The 20,721-nt window shown below is 63.3% G+C and overlaps 1 protein-coding gene across 5 annotated transcripts in view; it reads left to right on the top strand.

Moving 5' to 3' along the window:
- Positions 1-19,185, top strand: part of PRDM16 (PR/SET domain 16) — a 316,465-nt gene extending 297,280 nt beyond the window's left edge. For 2 of the 5 annotated variants that reach the window (XM_058719369.1, XM_058719368.1), the window contains exons 10-17: positions 1,291-1,375; positions 3,941-4,110; positions 4,752-4,829; positions 10,514-10,683; positions 10,910-11,084; positions 15,055-15,288; positions 16,105-16,279; positions 17,484-19,185. In XM_058719369.1, coding sequence (XP_058575352.1) covers positions 1,291-1,375; positions 3,941-4,110; positions 4,752-4,829; positions 10,514-10,683; positions 10,910-11,084; positions 15,055-15,288; positions 16,105-16,279; positions 17,484-17,618 — 1,222 coding nt within the window. In that variant the 3' untranslated portion in view covers positions 17,619-19,185. Of the gene's footprint in view, positions 1-1,287; positions 1,376-3,940; positions 4,111-4,751; positions 4,830-10,513; positions 10,684-10,909; positions 11,085-15,054; positions 15,289-16,104; positions 16,280-17,483 lie in introns of all 5 variants that reach the window. The other 3 variants (XM_058719367.1, XM_058719366.1, XM_058719370.1) reach the window with 2 other exon arrangements.
- Positions 19,186-20,721: the final 1,536 nt, after the last annotated feature.

Below are 20,721 nucleotides of genomic sequence, written 5' to 3'. Positions count from 1 at the left end.
CGGGCACAGACACCAGCGAGATGCCCTAGGGCATGCTGGCTCCACATCCCTGCCACGACCAAGCCCGTCAGGACAAAAGTGCGGTGTTTGGAGGTCCCTCCCCAAGCCAAGGTGTGGGCGGCTGCAACTGCCCACAAACAGGCCGGGCCCTGGGGCTGGGGGCCAGGGCCCCCCTCCTCTCCTGGGTGACTCCAGCAAAACCCTGCACCGTCCCCCACGGGCCGGCCCCCGGGTCCCGTTCACCCCGCACACGTGACCCACGATCCTGCATCCTCCGGGCTGGGCGCAGGTGACAGTGCGGTCGGCCGGGCTCAGCTGGCCTTGGATGCTCAGGAACCGGCCTGACACGACTGCCCAGCCTCCTCCCTGGGGTCCCCTGGCTTCAGGGACGATCCACCAACCCCACAGCATCTCGCTCGACGGCCGAGTCCGACACCGTCCAGCTCTGAAAAGGGCCTCGGGTAGGCCCCACAGAGCGAGACGCCCTCCAGGCCAGCTTCCCACACGACCAACACCGCCTCTCCGGGGGAGGCCCTCCACGCCCCCTCCCGCGCCCTCTCCCTCCTGGGCCGGGCCGGCGGGCCTGCGCGGTTCCCGGTGGCCCCTGGGACACTCCCAGGGTGGCCCTGCTGTCTCCCTGCGGCTCACCCCTCTCCTTGTGCCATCTGTACATCCTGCTCTGGTCGGCGTCCAGCCGGCTCCTGGCTGTGCAGCAGAGCAAGGCCCTGGTGTGGACGAAACAGGAGTGGCTGGTGTAGGGTTTGCTCAGAGCAGCCGTGTCTGTGTGCAGAGAAGTGGCAGGTCTCCCCAGATGGCACTCTGTGAGTCTCTACCCAGCCCCCCTGCCCCCCGCCCCGAGGGGACTGAGGCTCCGGCCACTTCCTCTGCCTGACCTATGATGGGTTGTCACCAGCATCTGGGGAATATTCTAGAATTGTCCTCTCCGGCAGCCATTGTGAGCTTTTCGGTAGACCCCACGTGGCAGCCATGGGAGGCCCTGAGGACCCCCCGGGACAGCGCTGGGTGGTTGGTGGACTCGGGGGGGTTGGTGGACCTGCAGGGGTGTGGAACCGGGCGTGGGGAGCAGCGGGGGACATACAGCAAGCATTCAGGCAGGTGGCAGCCTGGAGGCCATGCAGGTGGGCAGGTGGGCAGGTGGGCTCCTTCACGACACCCCCTACTGTCAGGCGCACAGAGTAGTCGGGGGGGGACACGGATGGGCACCCTCCCTGTGCAGCCCCGGAGGCTCGGTGGGGTACGTAACCCTCTGTGTTGCCTGCCGTCCAGCAGGGTAGAGAAGCGGAAGGTGACAGACCCCGTGGGAGTCCTGAAGGAGAAGTACCTGCGGCCGTCCCCTCTGCTCTTCCACCCCCAGGTAAGACCCAGGGCTGCCGGGCCTCGGGACCCCCCATCCTGGGGCCAGGCAAGAGGGCAGGGCTCGGGACCCCCCATCCTGGGGCCAGTTGAGTGGGCAGGCCTCGGGACCCCCCATCCTGGGGCCAGGTGGGCAGGCAGGGCTCGGGACCCCCCATCCTGGGGCCAGGCAAGAGGGCTGGGCTCGGGACCCCCCGTCCTGGGGCCAGGCAAGAGGGCTGGGCTCGGAACCCCCGTCCTGGGGCCCTGCAGCCGGGCTGCCCAGACAGACAGGGCTCTGCAGGGGGCAGGCTCCCACACCCAAGGTGTGCCTCAGCTCCCCTGTCCGTCAGACGGCCAGGGGATTGCCACCATGGGTCCCCATGAGCCCGGAAGGATGACAAGGTCCAAGACAAGTGAGGAAGGAGAGTGGTGCTCTGCAGGGCAGCCCCATGGGTCTCTCGGAGGCAGCCAAAGACCCCAGAGCATGAGGGCACTCACCCACCTACGGTTCAGGCTCTAGGAGGGGCAGTGAGCCCACAGGCCGTGGGCAGCAGCTTGGAGACGGTGGGTCCAAGAATTTGGAACATAAGGTGACAGACCCAGGACGTTTATGAGAGAAGACCAGGGTCAGGGGTCTGGGAACATGAATCCCCAAGCCAGGTCGTGGCCACACAGCCCGCCTGCAGGCACTCCCATCACCCACTCCGGCTGTGTCCTCCCAGGGGGTGGGTGCAGAGATGTGGGGGATGCGCAGCAGAGGGGAGAGTTTGTCCACCTGTCCTCACCCCTTGGGGCTGCCCCCACCTCACTTGGGGGTCCTGGTAGCTGAACAGTGAGACGGCCTGAACCAGACCCCAGGCCGGGCATTGTTCTCTCTCTCTGCGTTTCCCACCTTGGACAAACACCCCCAGTCGGTGAAACCTGCCCCCTGCCTGGGTTCACAGCTAAACTTAGCACCTCCCATTGTTTCGTCGGGGCCATGGGGTTTGCTTAATAACTTCCCCTGATTTTCCTCGGGTCGGGCTGGAAAAAGCTGACAAGCCAGCCAGGCGCATCCTGTGTTTGTGTTTGTGCGGGAGCTCTAGCGGCCCGGAATATCTGATCGGGGGAGCAGGCCTGGCAGGCCGGACCTTCGGGAGGCCTCAGCAAGACCCACCCAGGCCTGAGGAAAAGAGGCCTGGCAGGGGGCCGGCTGCCCATTGTCCCTCCTGCCGCTCCCCCCTGAGCCGAGCCACCCACCCCCCCACCCCCCCCCCACCCCCCACCCCCCCCCCCACCCCCCACCCCCACTCTGCTGCCTGCCCCTGGGCCATAGCGCAGGGGAGGGGGGGAGGAAGCCTAGGGAGTCACCTAATTAAATGGTCTGAGGTCCAGCGGTCACTCGGGCACGATAACTGATGGCCTCTGCAAAGGACAGGGTCACCGCTGTATGAAGACATCAGCCTGCGGCGGCCAAGTGCAGGACTTTGCCAGGGCCTTTCTGACGCCCGACTCAGGTGTGTGCAGCCCCTGGGGTACAAGACGAGGCGGTCCTGCCTGGCCGCGGCCCCCCACCACCTCTGGAGTTGCCAGGGAGTCTGTGTGCAGAGAGCTCCAGAGCCTTTCAAGGCTGCAGCTAAAACTGAGGTGCAAAGCCAGCTGGGCAGCAGTCTGTGCGCCTGGGGTCCCATCGTCCAGGTGGTGGAGGGGCCAGCGAGAAGCCGGGCAGCAGCCAAGGGGCAAGCTGTCAGCAGGGACAGGGAGGGCAGCCCACGGCTGGTGGCATGATGTGTCCATGCAGCGCCAGCGGCCCCCTCCCCTCTCCCGTCCCCAAACCCTGAGCCCTCGGGGACAGGCACAGTCTGGGACCCTGATCAGAACTCTCCCCACCAGGTGGAAATGGCCAGTGCCGCGTCCTCCTCCCCCAGGCAAGCCCTTGGCATCTCCAAGGCCTGGAGAGGTGGCCCCTCTTATCCAGGTCACCATGTCTGTGCTGGGTCACCTGGGCATCATCCTTTTGAACACTCAGTGCGTCCAGCCTTGGGCTGTCGGATTCCTTCTTAGAACTTTGCCTGCAATCATGGCCCGCTGCCTCTAGGCGGTGCTGCCCAGGCCCCTGGTCCCTGTTAACCTGAAATGCAGGTAGATTTCTTGATTTTTCACGACTCAAAAAAAAAAATTAAAGGAAAAGAGAGGAGAGGAGAGAGAAATCAGACATGATTCTGTCTTTAAACCAAGCTAGCCCCCCAGGAGTGCCGGCCAGGGATGAGGCCAGCAGGGGTGGGGGGTGGGGGTCCCAGGTAAGGCGAGGTGTCTTTGCAAGGCAGGAGCCTGCCCCACCGTGTGCCCCTGTCGGGCAGAGAGGCTCCCACGGCCTGGGCCCTGGGCTGAAACGGGGCTCCCAGGGAGGGACGAGCGGCAGGGCTGGCCACAGTGGCCAAGAAGCCCGGAGACGGCCCGTTCTACCCACAGCCTGAGGGCCCGCACAAGCCTCTTATCCTGGCCCAGCTGCGGATGTACTCGGTCGCCGGGAGAGGGGTCCACACTGCTCAGGAGAGGTAGCAGCTCAGGGGGTCCCCCGTCTCTCCCTCTCACCTGCCAACAGATGTCAGCCATCGAGACCATGACAGACAAGCTGGAGAGCTTCGCGGCCATAAAGGCGGAAGCGGGCAGCTCCCTGCAGCCCCTCCCCCACCACCCCTTCAACTTCCGGTCCCCACCCCCCACGCTGTCAGACCCCATCCTCAGGAAGGGCAAGGAGCGGTATACGTGCAGGTAAGGCTGGGCGTGCCCGGGGCGGGGGGGGGGGGGGGGGGGGGGGGGCGGTGGACAGCCCGCCAGGTGGCCGCAGGTGCCCTGCACCCGCCGTGAGCCTGCGCATCCTGGGAAAACTAGGTCAAAGCCAGACCACAGCGGGGTACAAGTACACGGTTTGCTCTCCAATGGAGGTCGTTCCCCACGGATGTGTAGGTGTGGGGTGGCACAAGAGAACGCAGCCTTAACCCAGCCGATCAGAACTCAGAGGGTCCGAAGCCAAGGTGTGCTGGTCAGCGTTTAAGCCCGGTTCTCAGAGCCGGGTGGAAAGCCCAGACGCACAGCCTGTCCCCAGCGGCAGGAGCCCGTTCAACGTGGCTGACATATTGCTGGGGGAGGGGGCGGAGTCCCAGCAGGCCAGAGTAGGCGGGGCCCATCTGTCCAGCCGCAGGTGCAGGCGTCTCTGTCAAGTTCAGCTGGGCCCTGGGGCTGAAGGACAGACTGCAGTCCTGGGGGCCACAGCCAGGCCACCTGCCCCACAGCTGTGGGACCTCGGGCCCTAGACAGCGAGTAGGAAGGAGGAACCGCCACGGGAAAGGGTGCGGGTGCCCCAGTCCGTGGCAGCGTGACTGCCTAACGGTCCCCCTGCCCTCTCCACCCAGGTACTGTGGCAAGATATTCCCCCGATCGGCAAACCTCACGAGACACCTGAGGACGCACACCGGGGAGCAGCCGTACAGGTAGGAGCCTGTCCTGTCCCATTGGGGCCAGGGCGGGGGGTAGGCAGGCTCCCGGTGAGACCGTCCCCCCCGCCCCCCGCCACTTCCCACTCACAGGAAGGTGAGGGTGGGAGCCAGCATGCTCGGGTCAGGTCGCTCCCTGGACCCCAGAGCTGTCCTGTGTCCTGGGGTGTCATAAAGATTAGGCAGGAGGTGGCCAGCGGGCTTCCTGAAGGTTCTTGCCCACCCCCCAGAGTCGGGTGCCTGGGAGCAGCTCTCCCACCGCCGCCGTCAACGGGGGCAGGGGGCGTTCAGAGCAGCACCGGCCAAAGCCAGGGCCGCCCGGGGGGCCTGATGGAGAGACCCCACCCCACCCCCACCCAGCTCAACTCCCATACGATGGGTGGGTGGTGGGCCAGGGCCGGCACCTAAGGCGGGGCACACAGTGGAAAAGGAGCTCCATGCAAATCCGAGTCTGAGCCTGGGCTTGGGGCATCCTGAGGGACTCTCGGGTTGCTAGCCCTGGATGGAAGCCGTGTGTCTGCTCCCGTCCTGTCTCCTCAATGCTGGGCTTCTACCTGCGGGCACGCAGCCACCCGGCAAGTGGGTGTGAGAGCCATCACATCTGTTCCCAAGGGGGTGGCACCCCCGTTTCAAAGATGCTGATCCAGAGGCTTAGACACCCTGACTTGCCCGGGGGCGGAGCCCACGGCCACTCTAGGTGACCTTCCTGTCCCCCGAGAAGCAGAGCCTGTCCCTCGGTCTCTGGGGCCTTCATCAGGAGCAGACGGGATGGGGGTGACATCTGGCTTTCAGGGACGAGCCTGAGAGTTGGCATTTTATTTATTTTTTTTTTAAATGTTTATTTATTTTTGAGAGAGAGACCGGGATAGAGCATGAGCGGGGCAGGGGCAGAGAGAGAGGGAGACACAGAATCTGAAACCGGATCCAGGCTCCGAGCTGTCAGCACAGAGCCTGATGCGAGGATCAAACCCACAAACCGCGAGATCTAGACCTGAGCTGAAGTCGGACGCTTAACCGACCGAGCCACCCAGGTGCCCCGAGAGGTGGCATTTTAAATGAGAGACCGGGTGGCAGTGACCAGGAGGCAAATCAGGGAAAACGCTGGTGTAGATGTCAAGACCTCATTCTGGGGTGTGTCTGGAGAGCAGCAGCTGCTGGGAACTCGGAGTCTGGTTTTTTTTTTTTTTTAATTTTTTTTTTTCAACGTTTTTTATTTATTTTTGGGACAGAGAGAGACAGAGCATGAACGGGGGAGGGGCAGAGAGAGAGAGGGAGACACAGAATCGGAAACAGGCTCCAGGCTCCGAGCCATCAGCCCAGAGCCTGACGCGGGGGGAGTCTGGTTTTAAGTCGGCAGCACAAGATTCCTGTGCCCCGGCCATACAGAGGTTGGAGTTCCCGTCCCTGGGAAGGGCAGCCACGTGGGGTCCCCTCAGGTGTCGTGGTCCCCATGCCCCACCCTGAGATGCGACCACCACAGGGCCATGTCCTGTCCTGGCTGGACAAGTGACAGCTCAGGTCACTCAGCAGTCATCTGCTCAGTGCCCCCAGGCCACCCCAACACGCAGGTTCCCCCGTCCCCCCACTCCACAAAGCCTAGCAAAGGGAAGGCTGATTGGGTCTGGCTTCCTCCCTGAAAACGTGTTTTCCTGTAAGGGGAGCCACCTTCTGAACAGTGTTGTGTGTAGGAGCCCCCACCCCCACCCCCCAGAGTCAGGTGGTGTTTATGGAAGAATTTAATTATCATTGATTTCGTTTGCTCTCTCCAATCTGTGAGTTTCGACTTTCCTAACAATAATTGCTTTGAAAGTTTGCATTGCAAATCCTGACTTTATCTGGCTCAAGGCAGCCCTGTGATGGGGAGTGTGGGGTGTGTGATTTCCCTTTTGACATCACTGGGCGCTTCTGGGATCACTTTGATCCTTGGGAGAATCTACACTGGAGGAGGAAATTTCGTCCGTCTGTCCTCAGAAACTGTCCAGGGGACAGCCCCCCACCCCCCACGCCTCCACCAAAAGACAAGGACTCCACCCCACCCCCACCCCGGCAGGGGTGAATCCAAACCACCAGCTGCCCACCCGGTGTGAGCTCCCCTTCGGGGCCAGCCCCAGGCATGCGCCCCTTCGTGTGCCCCTGGAGGCCCCTCGAGGGCAGGAGGAGGGAGGGAGGGCTGCTGGGGTACTGCAGAGTAGAGACAATCAAACCGGACGACCTCGGGACGCTTCCTTTTAAGCCCTTGCCCGAGATTCCCTAAAATCACTCAGAATGTGTTTCAAAGCCCTGACTCTCGGGGGGAAAAGGAAGACCCCTTAGCGTGACTGACAGTCTGTTTCCTGGAGGGAAGGTCAGCCCACCTGCCGGCCCAGTGTCCTCAGCTAATGGCTTCTCCAGGCTTAGAGATCTTTGCCTGAGGTTGGAAGGTGCCGGAAAACACGTGCTCATCTCCAAAAGCTCCAGCAGGTGGGGGGCACGGGGTGCAGTTCGGGCTGGACGGACGTAAACCTGGGCTTGGGGTGAGGGGCTGCTCCTTGCACCCATGCCGGCGCTTCGCCCACGGGTCCCCCCAGGACCCGGGTCACGGTCTGGCGCGGGCCTTTGCGGGCTGGCCAGCGGGCTCCCAGAGGGACACGCGCCTCTCCAGCCGCAGCTCCTTTCCTCCCTGTGAGGCAGGCCCCGTCCCCATCCCCTCAGGTGGCCCAGACCGTCTCCTTGCTTTCCTAGTTCTGATTTTTAGGGCTGGATTTCAAAACTCTCTCTTCGCTTCCCTTCCCCCTGCTTTTACAACTACGCAGAGCATGTCCCCCTGTGATGTCCGGTCCCGGGAAGGACCCTGCGCCTGCCCCCACCCTGTGACCGCACCTCCGCCTGGCTGGCTTCCCTGGGGTGAGGGTGACCAGGGGTTCTCTCGAGGCCCTCGCTGCATGCTGCCGGGCCACCAGTCATTCCTGGTTGCAGCCAGTGCCGTGGCCGTGATGTTCCACAGCCAGGCCATAAATTTCGCCAGCCACTTGTTGGCTTATTTACAAGGCAAACCCCAGCTGCTCATCAGAGGACGCTGATCCCCCGAAGCCCAGGGCTCCCTGCTCCCCTAAATTTCAAATGGGCTTCTCTCTCCGGGCCATTGGTTTAGATTGGAACCAGGAGAGGGCCACACTCAGGGCTCTCTGTGGCCAAATCCAATGTATGGCTCCCCTCCGCCCCCCTCCCCGGCCCCACAGCGGGTGGGGAGAGAGCTCGGTTTCCAGTAATGAGACGATCCCGCCCAACCCCGTGTCTGACCGAGGGTGCGCCCTGGCCAGAGCTCGTGGGTCAGCTGGAAGCTGTCAGAGTTTCCTGCATTTCCAAAGAGATGAGAAGAGTGCCGCGTGCGGGTTTGTGTGAGCGCACGCGTAGACAGGCCCCAGGGAGGCCTGTTGTGTGGCCAGGGGGCAGGTGCCCAGCCCAGCATGGCCTCGTACTCGGTCCTTCCTGAGCAATCGCCCTGAAAGCAGGATGGTCGCCTGGGGACCTGTCAGCATCGGGGGCAAGGAGACGTCTATGACATGAGATGGTGTGTCCAGGGATGTAAAAGCTCTCCTTCCTGGGCCATCCTGGGGGGGAGCCCAGGGCACCCCTGCACTGCTGACCCAGCCGCGTGAAGGGCTCAAGCCCCGGTCCCTGTGCAGCTCACGCAGAACAGCGCTGGCGCCCGTGTGGGCTTCCAGGATGGCGGGTCCACGCTGGGGCCAGCGGACACCGTGAGGCGTGGGAGGAGAGGCTGTGACCAAATCCGCGTGCTTCCAGAGGCCCGGAGGCTGCTTAGCCAGCCCAACAGGGAAGAAGCCGCCAGGCCAGTCCTGGGCTGAGGGGCAGAGAAGGCTGAAGGTCACTCAGGAGTTCGCCAGGGACGGCGGCCCAAGCCGCTCACGTAAAGATCACGAATGGCTCCTTGCCCGCCGACCGTGGAGGACGCCAGAGTCAGCGAAGCCTCGGCCGAGAAGCTCCAAAATCGTACCGTGGGAGACCGGGGTCCCCTCTGATGGGGACTCGCCCTGTTTGCCGTGCGTCCGTCCTCAGACCCCCCAGGGGCCGTGAGGCAGGAAGTGGGCTCCCCTGGACGGCTTCATCAAGCTGTCCCTGGGAGCAGGGACAGCTCCGCTCCCGGGCGCAGTGCTATCCGCCCGGGGGCTCAGGCAGGAGGCTCCAGCTGCCAGCGGGGGCCTAAAGCGTCCTGCCTCGGGCCCCCCCCAAGTGCACTGTGATGGCCAGACTGCCTGGGCAGGTGTCAAAGGTCAGCACCGGTGCCTCTCGAGCTGGGCAGGGCAGTGCCGTGAAGGCCAGCCACACAGCCTGCCGGCCCGGCCCCGGGTGGGAGGCTGGGGTTTCGGAAGCACCCTCGGGCACGACTCGGTTCCCGTGGCCCAGGGCATATTCTGTGTTGGAGCGATGGAGCGGGGAGGGGCCTCCTGTGGGAACACCACACTGCCACACTCAGGACAGGTCCCTGGCACCTCCAGCCGCACCCTCCGGAAGAACACACACCTCCATCGCGTGCCCTGCTGGGACCTGCTGCGAAGACGGCTCCTGAGAGACTCGGTGGGGGGAGGGGGGGGCACTGCCTCCTGCCCCCTGCAGAAGCTGTTTGTTTCCAAGACCGGGAAATAAACCAGCCTGCGGACAATGTTGCAAGTGTTCACAGCCTCTGACACTGGGAAGCATCCCTGGAGGCCTTCTGAGGACCAGGCGCGCACACACATGCACGTGCACTCCTGCACACAAACGCTCGCGCGTGCACACACCTGCACATGGGCACACACACATGTGCACCTGAACACGACTGCATCAGGTCCCCTCTGCTCGGACTTCCGCCACCAGGAGGCGCCGGCACGGCTCTGCAGACGTGTGGTGGCGGCTGTCGGGCCACCCTCCCTCCAGCTCCAGCTCGGCCTGCTGTTTCTGGCTTCTGGGTGTGGATATTTCCCTCAACTGGGAGAACAGCCTCCCTTTCCTGCCCTCGGGGCCTGGGAGCAAAGGCCGCGCCCGCCCCAGGCCCCCACACCGAAGGGGCACCGCTCAGGTCACGGACACTCTGAGGGACCCGACTGAGGCGCCGGAGGAGGGAGCGTCGTTCTCAGATTTTTTCAGTGCTCGGCCCGGGCCCGCGATCACCGTCCGCAGAGGGGCAGGGACGCGAGGCGATCGCGTGGGGCCCGCGGAACCCTCGCGGTCCGTGTCAGGGAGGCGGGGGACGGCCTCTGGGGAAGTTGGGGCAGCCCCCGGGCCCCAGTTAGTGAATTGGCACGCGAGGCCCCACGTGCCAGCAGACCCACTAAAAGGCGGCCGGGTCCAGGCCAGCTCTCCCCATACCAGAGTGGGGGGGGGGGGGGTCTCTTCGCCGTCTCTCCGACGGGAGGAAGGTGGCCGGGAGCAGGATGCAGGCTCCTCCTTGGGGGGGGACGGGGGCAAAGCATCGAGAGGCTTCCATGGTGCTCGGCTGCCCCCTTGAGGCTGCTGGGAGTGCGGCCCTCGGGCAGCGGGGAGGGGGGACCCGGGTGCACCGGCGGCCCCGCCCAGAGGGCCCCCTGCGGCAGCACCGGGTGAGTCCCCACCGCCCGCCCCCCTGCCCCTCCTGTCAGGAGGCGGGGGCGGGGCGTCTGCGAGGCTGCGGGGCGGGGCTTCTCTGAGGCGCGCGTGTCTTCCAGGTGTAAGTACTGCGACCGCTCCTTCAGCATCTCCTCCAACCTGCAGCGGCACGTCCGGAACATCCACAACAAGGAGAAGCCCTTCAAGTGCCACCTGTGCAACCGCTGCTTCGGGCAGCAGACCAACCTGGACCGGCACCTCAAGAAGCACGAGCACGAGCACGCCCCAGGTGGGCTGTGGGCATGGGGTGGGGTGGGGGGGGGGAGGGAAGGAGGAGGAGGGAGAAGACAGGGAAGGGGTGGGGGAGGAGGAGAGGAGAAGACAGGGGAGAGGAGGGGAGAGAGAAGGGAGGGGAGCGGGGAGGAGAGGAGGGGAGAGACGGGAGGGAGAGGGAGGGGAGGGGAGGGCTCAGCTGAGGGATGCTCTTTCTCTGATGCTCCTCCCCGTCCCCACAGTGAGCCAGCACTCCGGGGTCCTCACAAACCACCTGGGGACCAGTGCCTCCTCCCCCGCGTCCGAGTCAGACAACCATGCACTTTTAGACGAGAAAGAGGACTCCTATTTCTCTGAAATCAGAAACTTTATTGCCAATAGTGAGATGAACCAAGCATCAACGCGAACAGACAAACGGTAAGAAGTCCATTCCGGACCCCAAGCCCACCTGCGTGGCCACGCCCAGAGCAGGGGCACCCCACCCAGCCCCAAGTCTCGATGAGTAGGGGCCCGCAGCGCAGGGTGAGACCGACGGGCACCGTTGTGGCCCGGCTCTGCCCCCTGCACGTGGCGAGGGGTCGGGGGGGGGGGGGGGGGGGAGGGGGGGGGCTTCGGCCAGGGGGTCCCCTCCCGCCTCGGTCTCTGGTGGTGACAGTAAGCACCCGGGCTGAGGGTGCGCGCCGTGTGCTTACAGCCGCACCGAGCTGCCGGCGTGCTTTGGCTTGGGCGTCACGGGCGTGCCGCGGAGCACAGGCCGGGTGAGGGCTCTGGCGTGAGTTCTGCCGTGGATGTGAGAGTCTAAAACATTTCTGTGGAGTCCGAGGCACTGCAGGTTTCCACCCAGGAGCGCCGCCCCTTTAAACACACGCGCGCACGTGTGCGCACACGAAGTCACACGTGCATGTGCACACACATGCACACACTCATATATGCATGCACATGACGGCACACATGTGTACGTGCATGTACATGTGTGCACACGCGTACATACGTGTGCACGTGCAAACCCATACACACATGTCTGCATCTGCATGAAATCACACACGTGCACACATGTACACACATACCCGCAAATATATGCACATGCGCTGACACATGAACACATGTGCATATGTATATACACACACGAAGTTACCCACATGCTTACCTACACACATGTGTATATTTACACACACATACACATGTACACACATACATACACGCCACATGTACACGTGCACATGCACACAGATGCACGAACACGCACTCATGCACGTGCACACATGTGCACGCACACCCCTATACACGTGCACGTGCTCATGCACACGCACACACACACTCGTATGCACACGCACACCACATATGTACATGCACATGCGCGCACAATGCACAAACACACACACGCACTCATGTACGTGCACACACACACACTTCGTACGCACATGCACACGGTCGCAGAAAAATGGCAGAATTCAGATTCGAGATGTGGAGGGTGTACTGCACGACCCTGGATCCCAAGGCTCACGGTGTGGCATTTACTCTGGGGGTCCCTTCTGGAAGGACCCGTCAGACCCCCAGGAAGACATTCTCCTTGCATGAAAGCTGGGGCCAGACCAGCCGGCAGAAAACCAGAGACGCTGCAAACTTCAAGTGGCCTTGGGGTGCGAGCCCCTAATTCTGCAGAGGAAGACAGCCTGGTGAAGTGGAGGGGGGGGGCTGCTCCAGCCACAAAGCCGGGCCTGGAACCTGGGCCCAGAGCCCTGGCCCTTAGGCTGGCCACAGGAGGGCCACCCAAGACAGAGGCCGACGAAGAGCCTACAAGGACTTGTCAGTGGCATCCACCACGGGGTGGGCGGCCATGCCAGGGTGAGCCCAGGAGCGCCGGGAAGACCTTCACGCCTAGAGCCCGGGTGGCCCAGCTCTTTGCCGTGAGGACCGGAAACCCGGCAGGACAGAGGGGAGAGGAGACGGCATCACCCTAACCTTCTCCACGGAGCGTCTCAACCGGGGCTTTCCGTCCAGCCCCCACAGGAGGGGCAGGAGACGAGGCTCAGACAGAGGAGACCGGGCCCCACATCCCTCAGAAAGCCCAGGGCGGAGCTGGCCACAGACCCAGGCCCTCGGATGGCCTGTCCCGCTGAGACCCTGTCCCCGGGGGCTGGGGAACCTCCAGGAGATGTCCCACGTCATCACCAGAAGTGAGAACCACGATCACAGTTGACACGCAGCCACAACCCTGCGTCAAGTGCTGAGATGTTGGCGGTTCTGTGTGGGGCTGACGCTGACATTATCGGGTTCTCGTCCGGAAACAGTTTCCTTCTCTTGATCGTCAAGGAGAATCTAGGGATGCCAGGCTCCCTGGCCCCAGAAGCCCTTAAATACCTGGGCTGAACTGTGTCCCCCGCCAAATCCTGACCCCTAGTACCTCAGAACGTCACCTCGTTTGGAGGTAGGGTCTTTACCGATGTAATCGGTTAAGATGAGGTCACCAGTGTGGCTCCCAGTGCCACGCGATGTCGTGCAAGAAGAGATTGGGGCACAGAACACACGGGGAGAAGCCGTGTCAAGATGTAGCAGAGATGGGAGATGGGGAGATACACCTACAGCCGTCGGGCGCCACGGATCGCCTGCCAAATGCCAGCGGCTGCGGGAGACCCGGACAGTTGTCCCTGAGCCTCAGAAGGAACCAGGCCCACCTGCACCCGGGTCTCAGACTCCAGCCTCCAGAACCAGGAGAGTCCGGGCTCCAGTTGTGCAAGCCCAGCCCCGGCGCTGGGTCACGGTGGCCCTGAGACGTCACCTGCCTCAGGTGCCTGCCCTGTCTGAAGCTGACGCCAGCCTGCGGGACCCCATCCTCTGTCCCTGCTGCCCCCCACTGAGTGCTCCTGGTGGATACAGGCCTCCTGTGCGGGGCTGAGGTCCCTGCTCCCAAACAGAGGGGCCCATATATCGAAACTGCAAAGCACTCTTAACTCCGATTAGACATGCACAGGGCCACCTGCTGAACACAGTCCCAGTCCCGGCCCCCAAGACAGCCACCTGCGCGGTTCATCCCACCCTCACGCTGCCGAGGGAGCACAGGCTCCGAGATGGCAAGGTCACCCACCAGAGAGCCAGGGACAAAGGCAAGACCCGGGTCCCGGCCCGTGTCACTTGCCTCCAGAGCCCTTGCCCCTGGCGGATGGATGCGTGCCTGGTGACGGTGCGAGGGGCCATCGAGAAGGGAGACGTCAAGGGTTCTGCACGTCCGGGAAGGCCGGTCACGTGTCAGCATCTTACACTTCCTCCAGGAAAGGCAAGGGTGGAAAATGAGCATGGCCGACAGCCTGGAGATCGGGGACCTCCCGGCCCAGTCCGTCTGCACAGACCCCTGAGTGTGGAGGCCAGCGGTCACTCGGAAGTGACACCCCCTCTACCTGATGCCCAGACCAGGACCCCGGTCTCCCCTGACATCAGTGGATGGATTCCTGTGGGCCATGTGAGCTCCAGGAGGAACGGGGTCTGGGGGCTCTGAACTCTGGCCCAGACGTGGGCTCAGGAGGCATCTGCCCAGCCTCCCCCTCCCCCTCCCCGCTGGACACCTGCCAGCATCTTCAGAAAGAAACGAGAAGGCTCACCATCACTCAGCTTGGGTTTTTTCCTTTTTTTTTTTTTTTTTAAGTTTTTATTTTGAGAGAGAGAAAGAGAGAGAGCAGGGGAGGGGCAGAGAGAGAGGGAGAATTCCACACAGCAGACCTGCCCTGGGGCTTGAACCCGTGAACGTTGAGACCAAGACCTGAGCCGAGATCAAGAGATCAAGAGTCAGACCAGTCAGGCTGAGCCACCCAGGTCCCCTGGGTGTTTTCCTCTTAATAACGAGGATCCAGAGTGGAAAAGTGTCACCCGGCCAGAGTCACTAGGAGGGAGATGTGGGGTCTGGGCTGCAGGAGGGAGGCCAGCAGCCTCCAAAACAAACTCGTCTGGGTGGGTTTCCCTGGCTGACCGCAGCTCAGCCCCCACCCTATGGAGCCCTAGGCCCCCAGAGCCTCTGTCGGCAGAGGCCCCCTCACCCTGGGTTGCCGGTGTCCCTGTGTCCTCGTGGCTGGCCAGGAGGAGCCAGCAAGGGTCGATCAGCAAACCTCCCCAAGGGTACCCCTTGTGCAGTCCCCAACCCCAGCTCCAGCGCCCAAGACCCCCTTGCCCGCTAGACTGGCCGTGGCCTCCCTCCCTGACGCGCACATCCTGAATCCCCGCTCTCGCCCCTGCCACGCCCTCGCTCGCTCCTCAAGGGGCTGCTGAGGCCGAGGGTTCCGACAATGCAGGCTCTTTCCACGGGGGCGGGTGAAGACGGCCGTGGGGGGAGAGCCGACCGGAGCCCAGTCGGAGGCCTTGTGGGCCCCGGGGCTAACTCCCTCCCCTGTCCCTTCAGGCCGGAGGTCCAGGACCTGGACGGCAACTCCCAGTGTCCGGGCCTGGCCAGCGGGAAGCCGGAGGACGTGGAGGAGGAGGAGGAGGAAGAGGAGGAGGAGGACGACGACAGTCTGGCGGGGAAGTCCCAGGACGACACCGTGTCCCCCACGCCCGAACCCCAGGGTGCCTATGAGGACGAGGAGGACGAGGATCCGCCCACCTCCCTGGCCGTGGGCTTCGAACACACTCGAAGGTGGGGGCCACGCCCGGGCAGCCTGACCTGCTAGGGCCCAGGCCAGGGAGGGGCCTGAACATCGTGAGGGCGACCTCGCTCTCAGGCCACCCGAGGCCCCAGCATCCTCCTGGTCGGGTTCACCCTGGTTCCCAGCAGGTGTCTCCACCGCGGTGGGAGCTTCCACACACAGGCTGCGAGGCCCAGCCCGAGGCAGGGGGTCAGGGGCTGGCCCGCCCCCTCCCACACACACTTCCCAAGCCTGGGGGGCGGGGGCAGGCACGCTCCCGAGCCGAGCGGGAGCTGGTCCGTAGCGACACGGCCTCCATCCCGCGGCCGGGGCAGTGGCATCTGGCCTCCAGCGGGCTGAGCACTGGCGGTTTGCAAGCAGGGCAGGCCGGACCCCTCCCCGCGCAGCCCGGCTGCTCACTGCCTTTGTCGGGCACCAGAGATGCGGCCAGCACTCCAGACGGTCCTGGGGGAGCCCTGCAGGGACTGCCCGTTTCCCCTCACCCCTGGGTCCTGGGAGCGGGAGCCCCCGCGCCCTCCAGAGCGGCCCCCCGATCTGTCCTCCGTCCCCAGAGCCCCGGGCGCCCCCCCGCCTGCTGCTTGCCATGTGTGCACGCCCCCTCCGGTGGCCTCCGTCCGTGGCCCTCCTGCATCTGTGTGGCTTCTGTCCAGGTGTCGACGTGTCTGTGTGTCCGTCTCCTTGTGCATGTGGCTCGTGGAGGCGCCATGGCGTGCATGCAGGCACGGAGCCGGCCGTGGGGCATCAGAGAGGCGGCCAGAGGCCAGACCAGCTAACGCCAGGCCCCCTCTCCCCGGTCATTGGTGCAGGTGTATTGAGGAGCAACCAGGCGGTCTGTTAGCTTTGGAGCCGATGCCGACTTTTGGGAAGGGGCTCGATCTGCGCAGAGCAGCTGAGGAAGCGTTTGAAGTTAAAGATGTGCTTAATCCCACCTTAGACTCTGAGACTTTAAAGCAGACACTGTACAGGCAGGCTAAGAACCAGGTAGGTACCGAGCAGAGCCCCCCACCCCCGGCACCCCCGGGCCAGGTGGCAGGTGGAGGCCGCGCCTCCTCTCGTGGTGGCCATCCTGGGCCTGGGGCACGCCAGGACCGCTGTCCCGGGGCCCACTGCATCGGCTAGAGACGGCCAAGCCACCGCCCCTCCCCCACGAGCAGGGGTGGGGCAGGGAGAGGTTGAGGCAGATGAATGGGAACCGGGCATTCCCGGACACGTGGGTCGCTGCCCTCCTGTCCCCGGCGACAGGCGCCCGAGGCCGGGTGTCCAGCCTTGAAGCTGGGCAGGCCTTCCTCCCTCTCCGATTCAAGCACGAATGGCTGGTGGCCCAGGCTTCTCTTGAAGGAAGCCCCCTCTCACACAGCCACTCATTCCACGCTGGAGCTCCGACAGGGTCAGCGAGGGCTTCAGGGTGGGCCTCGACCCCCCTTCTGTAGCGCAGGCGGCCGCAGGGCCCTGCTTCCTGCTTTCATCCGTCTAGAGGAGCGGGGTCTCCGTCGGCCCACCCCTGAGTCTCGGCAAAAACCGTCTGCGTGTCTGTCTTTGTCTTTTTACTAATCCTGTCCAGGGTGTAAACCCGGGTGGGAGGAGGGTCATCGGCCTTCCCCCACCCCGCTCTGCTCCAGATGGTCCCCAGGTCCCACTACCTCGTGCCCTGTGTCTTGTGGCAGAATTGTCCCGTGGGCCAGCCACGCCCCAGGCCCAGAAACGCGTCGGCGCCCAGCTCAGACCAGCTGTGCGTCCACTTCCCCGGGTCGCTCCGTGCTGTCCCCACGGTTGTCCAGACGGGCAGCCCCCAGGCCCACCGGTGCCCTCCAAACAGACACTGCCTCTTGTCGACCACCAGCAATTCCCAGGGCCCTCGAAAAAGTGGGGGTGGGGCAGGGGGAGCACCACAAAGAGCTGAGGGGCCCCTGTGCACAGAGGCCAGCCAGGACCACGGCTTCTTGCCACTGTCTGCACGGGAGCCCAGCAGACACCCCGCCACCTCCCACCACATCTTCCGCTTCCGGGCCCCAGGGGGGAGTCTGGATCTGCGCAAGGCTGAGCCCAGCCAGAGGGCAACGGGGGGCTAGGAAGGGGCCCTCTGGGATCTGCAGGACCCCAGCTCACACAGCTCACCTGCCTGTTGTGTGTGTGTGTGTTTGTGTGTGTGTGCACACACATGTGTCCTTGTCCTCTCCCCGGCCAGGCGTATGCAATGATGCTGTCCCTCTCCGAGGAGGCTCCTCTCCACACCTCTTCCCAGAGCCCTCTGGACGCCTGGTTAAACATCACAGGAGCCACGCCAGAGTCCGGAGCCTTTAACCCCATCAACCACCTCTGACGGGCCCAGGACGGTCTGGGGTCTGAGTCCAAGCAAGGCATCGTGGGGCCCCGACGTCCCAACAGAAGTCCCGGCTGCGGGAGATGGAGAAGTGAGCCTTGGGGAGCGGCGTGGCCTGGGCCAGAGAGACCCCCCCATCACCTGTGTGGATCACTCCTCAGCACCCCCCCCCCCACACACACACACACTATGGTTCAGCTCTAACTTTTCCAATGAAAACTCAGAACCCAGGAGTCGCTGAGCGGTCCTGGAGCCCCACCGTCTAAGAATTGGTCTCCGGAACAGCGTTTCAGAAATGGTACAACGCACGGCCGGCCACGTGCGGCTCGCGGGAGCTGCTCACGGAACCAACCCGCCGGGTGAGGGCGGGATTTCAATCCCAAACTGAAGCCAGCTGGGCCACTTTGGCACCCGCCTGGTGCCTCGGAAAGGAACGGACAGACACGGGTGTGCCCTGGAAAGGGAGATCGCCCCAACGATTTTTATAATGAGAATCACGAGAGTAACCCTTTTGGTAATCTTATTGACGACAGAGTCTATTTAAGCATGTGGTTTTAAAAATAGACAGTATTTTTTAAAGAATCGAAAAATGACTTGCAAATTGTTTTTTAAGAGTAATTTTGCATTGCTTTGAAATCTCAGCCTATTTGCAAGCCCACACTGGGAACTGGTACCGTGTTTGGGTGTGCTCTTTATACTGTAGATAACGGAGAAATTTTCTATCCCTGACCGTGTTTGTAAAGCCGTGATTCTGCCCCCCCCCCCACCACCACCCCAGCCCTGCGCAGAACCAAGGGGGCTGGGGCCCTCCCCTGGGAGCAGTTTCAGACTGTACCTCGGAATTCTTAGACGTGGTGTCCTGGGCTGGCCCAAGGCTGGGAGGTGTGTGTGGCATGGGCGTCGTGCCTGTGGCCCCCACCAAGACCCCCCCGATTGAACGGGGAAGGTGGGAGCCGCGGCTCTGGTCCCCTGTGCAAGGGTGGGCTTGGCATCCCACGCTCCTGCCCACACGGCCTGCACATCAGCCACACCCACGCCGGCCACCCTGCCGAAGGGGGTCCCCGCTGGCCACACCGGGTCTCCAGCCCAACCCCCACCCGCACCGTCAGACGGACAAGGGGGACAGTGGGCATCCCCCGTGGCCGCCGTGGGGCGCGTTCTGCGGCTCTCCTGCCCCAGGCTGCCCGCCAGGCTCTGTGCCCGCGTGAGACCCGGGCTCCAGGACACGACCACCGCCTCTGCTCCACGCGCAGCTTCCTGGCGGGCCGGCCCGGCTCCAGAACGGAAGGGCATCCAGGTGGGACCTGCCTCGGGAGCAAAGACAGCACAGCCCGGTCGGGACGGGTCTGCTTCTCCACTCGGATGGGCTTTAAGTTATTCCCATAGGGGCCAATTTCAACTCATAATTTGTTTCCCTGATGGAATTTACCTGAATCTGTATATAACTTGTAATTTTTTCTAATTCATTTCTTTTCTTATTTTATTTCTTCCTTAACAGTATTTTGGCATTAGACATTCTTATTGTGAAGAAATATTGTTAATATAAGTATCTAGTGAAGGACCAAAACCGTGTATAAGGTTGTGTGTTGTGTGATTGATAACCAGGGAGCGGGGAGGTTTTAAATGTGCCAAATACCCCCGCGCCCCCCGACGGATCCTGCTGCCCCGTTTCCAGACAATCACGTGTTTTTGTTAAATTAGAGTCTCAGTTACCTTTGCATTTAAGACAAGTGTTCTATTTATTTCTTTTATTGTTTGGAAGAAAAAAAAAGAGTAAGAGTGTCCCAACAAGAAGAGAAAAAGATCGCCCAAGTGGCCCTTAAAAAAGAATGTAGACACAAGTGGTGAGGGGGCGGCCGCACCTGAGGACGGGGGTCTGGCGGGGGACGAGTCCTTGGCTCTCGCCCAGGGGCAGCAGGCAGGCCGGAGCAGCCGCGCCCCCGGGCGCCCCCCCCCCCCCCCCCCCCGCCGCTCCAGGCCAGCGACAATCGTCTGTGTCGGCGCTGGAGGCCCGCGTGGGGCCCGCGGGCCCCGGCGAAAGGGTTCCCACCCCGCTCTCGGTCCACAGGAGGCAGCAAGACCCAGCCGGCCTCGCGGGCGCCCAGGCCGCTCGCACGCGTGTGCGGCTGGAAGGTGGCCGCGCTCCAGGAAGAGCTGAGGCTTTGCAGGCGGGGCCCCCTCACCTCACACGCACCCACCTCCACCCCGGGCCCGCCAGGCGTGGCGTGGGCTTTCCGATTTCCCCTCCATCCGCATCGGACCGTTTCGCAGAGCCGACCTCAGACATAATTTGTAAACCCAAATTACATTTCTTCTGCTAAAGAGTAAGGTGTGTGCTTTTTTTTGCGATATGCCTCTCTCCGCCCAAAAGAGGAAGTTTGGCCAGTGGAGACCTGAGTGCCTGTTCTCCGTGGTCCCAGATAAGGGGCGTCGTGTCCTTTCCGGCCAGTCCCGACAGGCATCTTTCTCTTTCCCTCCCTCCCAGCGCCCCAGCTGCACACCTTGAGTCCTTGCCTCTGTCCCTCTGAGAACAGCTAGAGCTCTAGCCCCATTTTTCCTAAACACTCAGTCCCGTGGGCCCAAGCACTTGACAGGTCTGGGGGGGTCTGTCCCTGGACCCCCGACAGAGTGACCATTTCCTCCCCACGCCTGGCACTTCTCCCCGCCCCAGACCACAGGGAGCTGCCCTCCCTGCGGTTCTCCATCTCCGGGCCACAGCACCAGCACGGGCCAATCAGGCCCAGCCCGGACGGTGGGGGGCCGGGGAGCCGGACGGCCAGAATTCTGAGACCCCAGCCTCAGGGCACGGCTGCAACAGGGGAACGGGCTGGCTGGCCAACGTGTCCTTGGGTGGTGGCCGGGGTCAGGCCCGTGCACTCGGGCACCACCGGGCCAGGGTCCTTCTGTCCAGCCTCGACGGTGTTCTTTCTTTGGACGATTGACATCCCCTAATGGAAATTCAGAAGGAAGCCTCCTTGCCCTGCCCTCCATCCCTCAGACCGCGGCCGCCAGCGGGCCGACGCCGTCCCACCCCCACCCCCGCCGCTGCTCTCGGTCCCGGGACAATTGGGTAGGACGCATGGGGCTCCGATCCTTTGGCCAG

This window comes from Neofelis nebulosa, chromosome 2 (genome assembly GCF_028018385.1).
Source record: "Neofelis nebulosa isolate mNeoNeb1 chromosome 2, mNeoNeb1.pri, whole genome shotgun sequence".
NCBI lineage: Eukaryota > Metazoa > Chordata > Mammalia > Carnivora > Felidae > Neofelis > Neofelis nebulosa.
The sequence above is the reverse complement of the archived record's forward strand: the minus strand, read 5'-3'. Positions and strand labels throughout refer to the sequence as shown.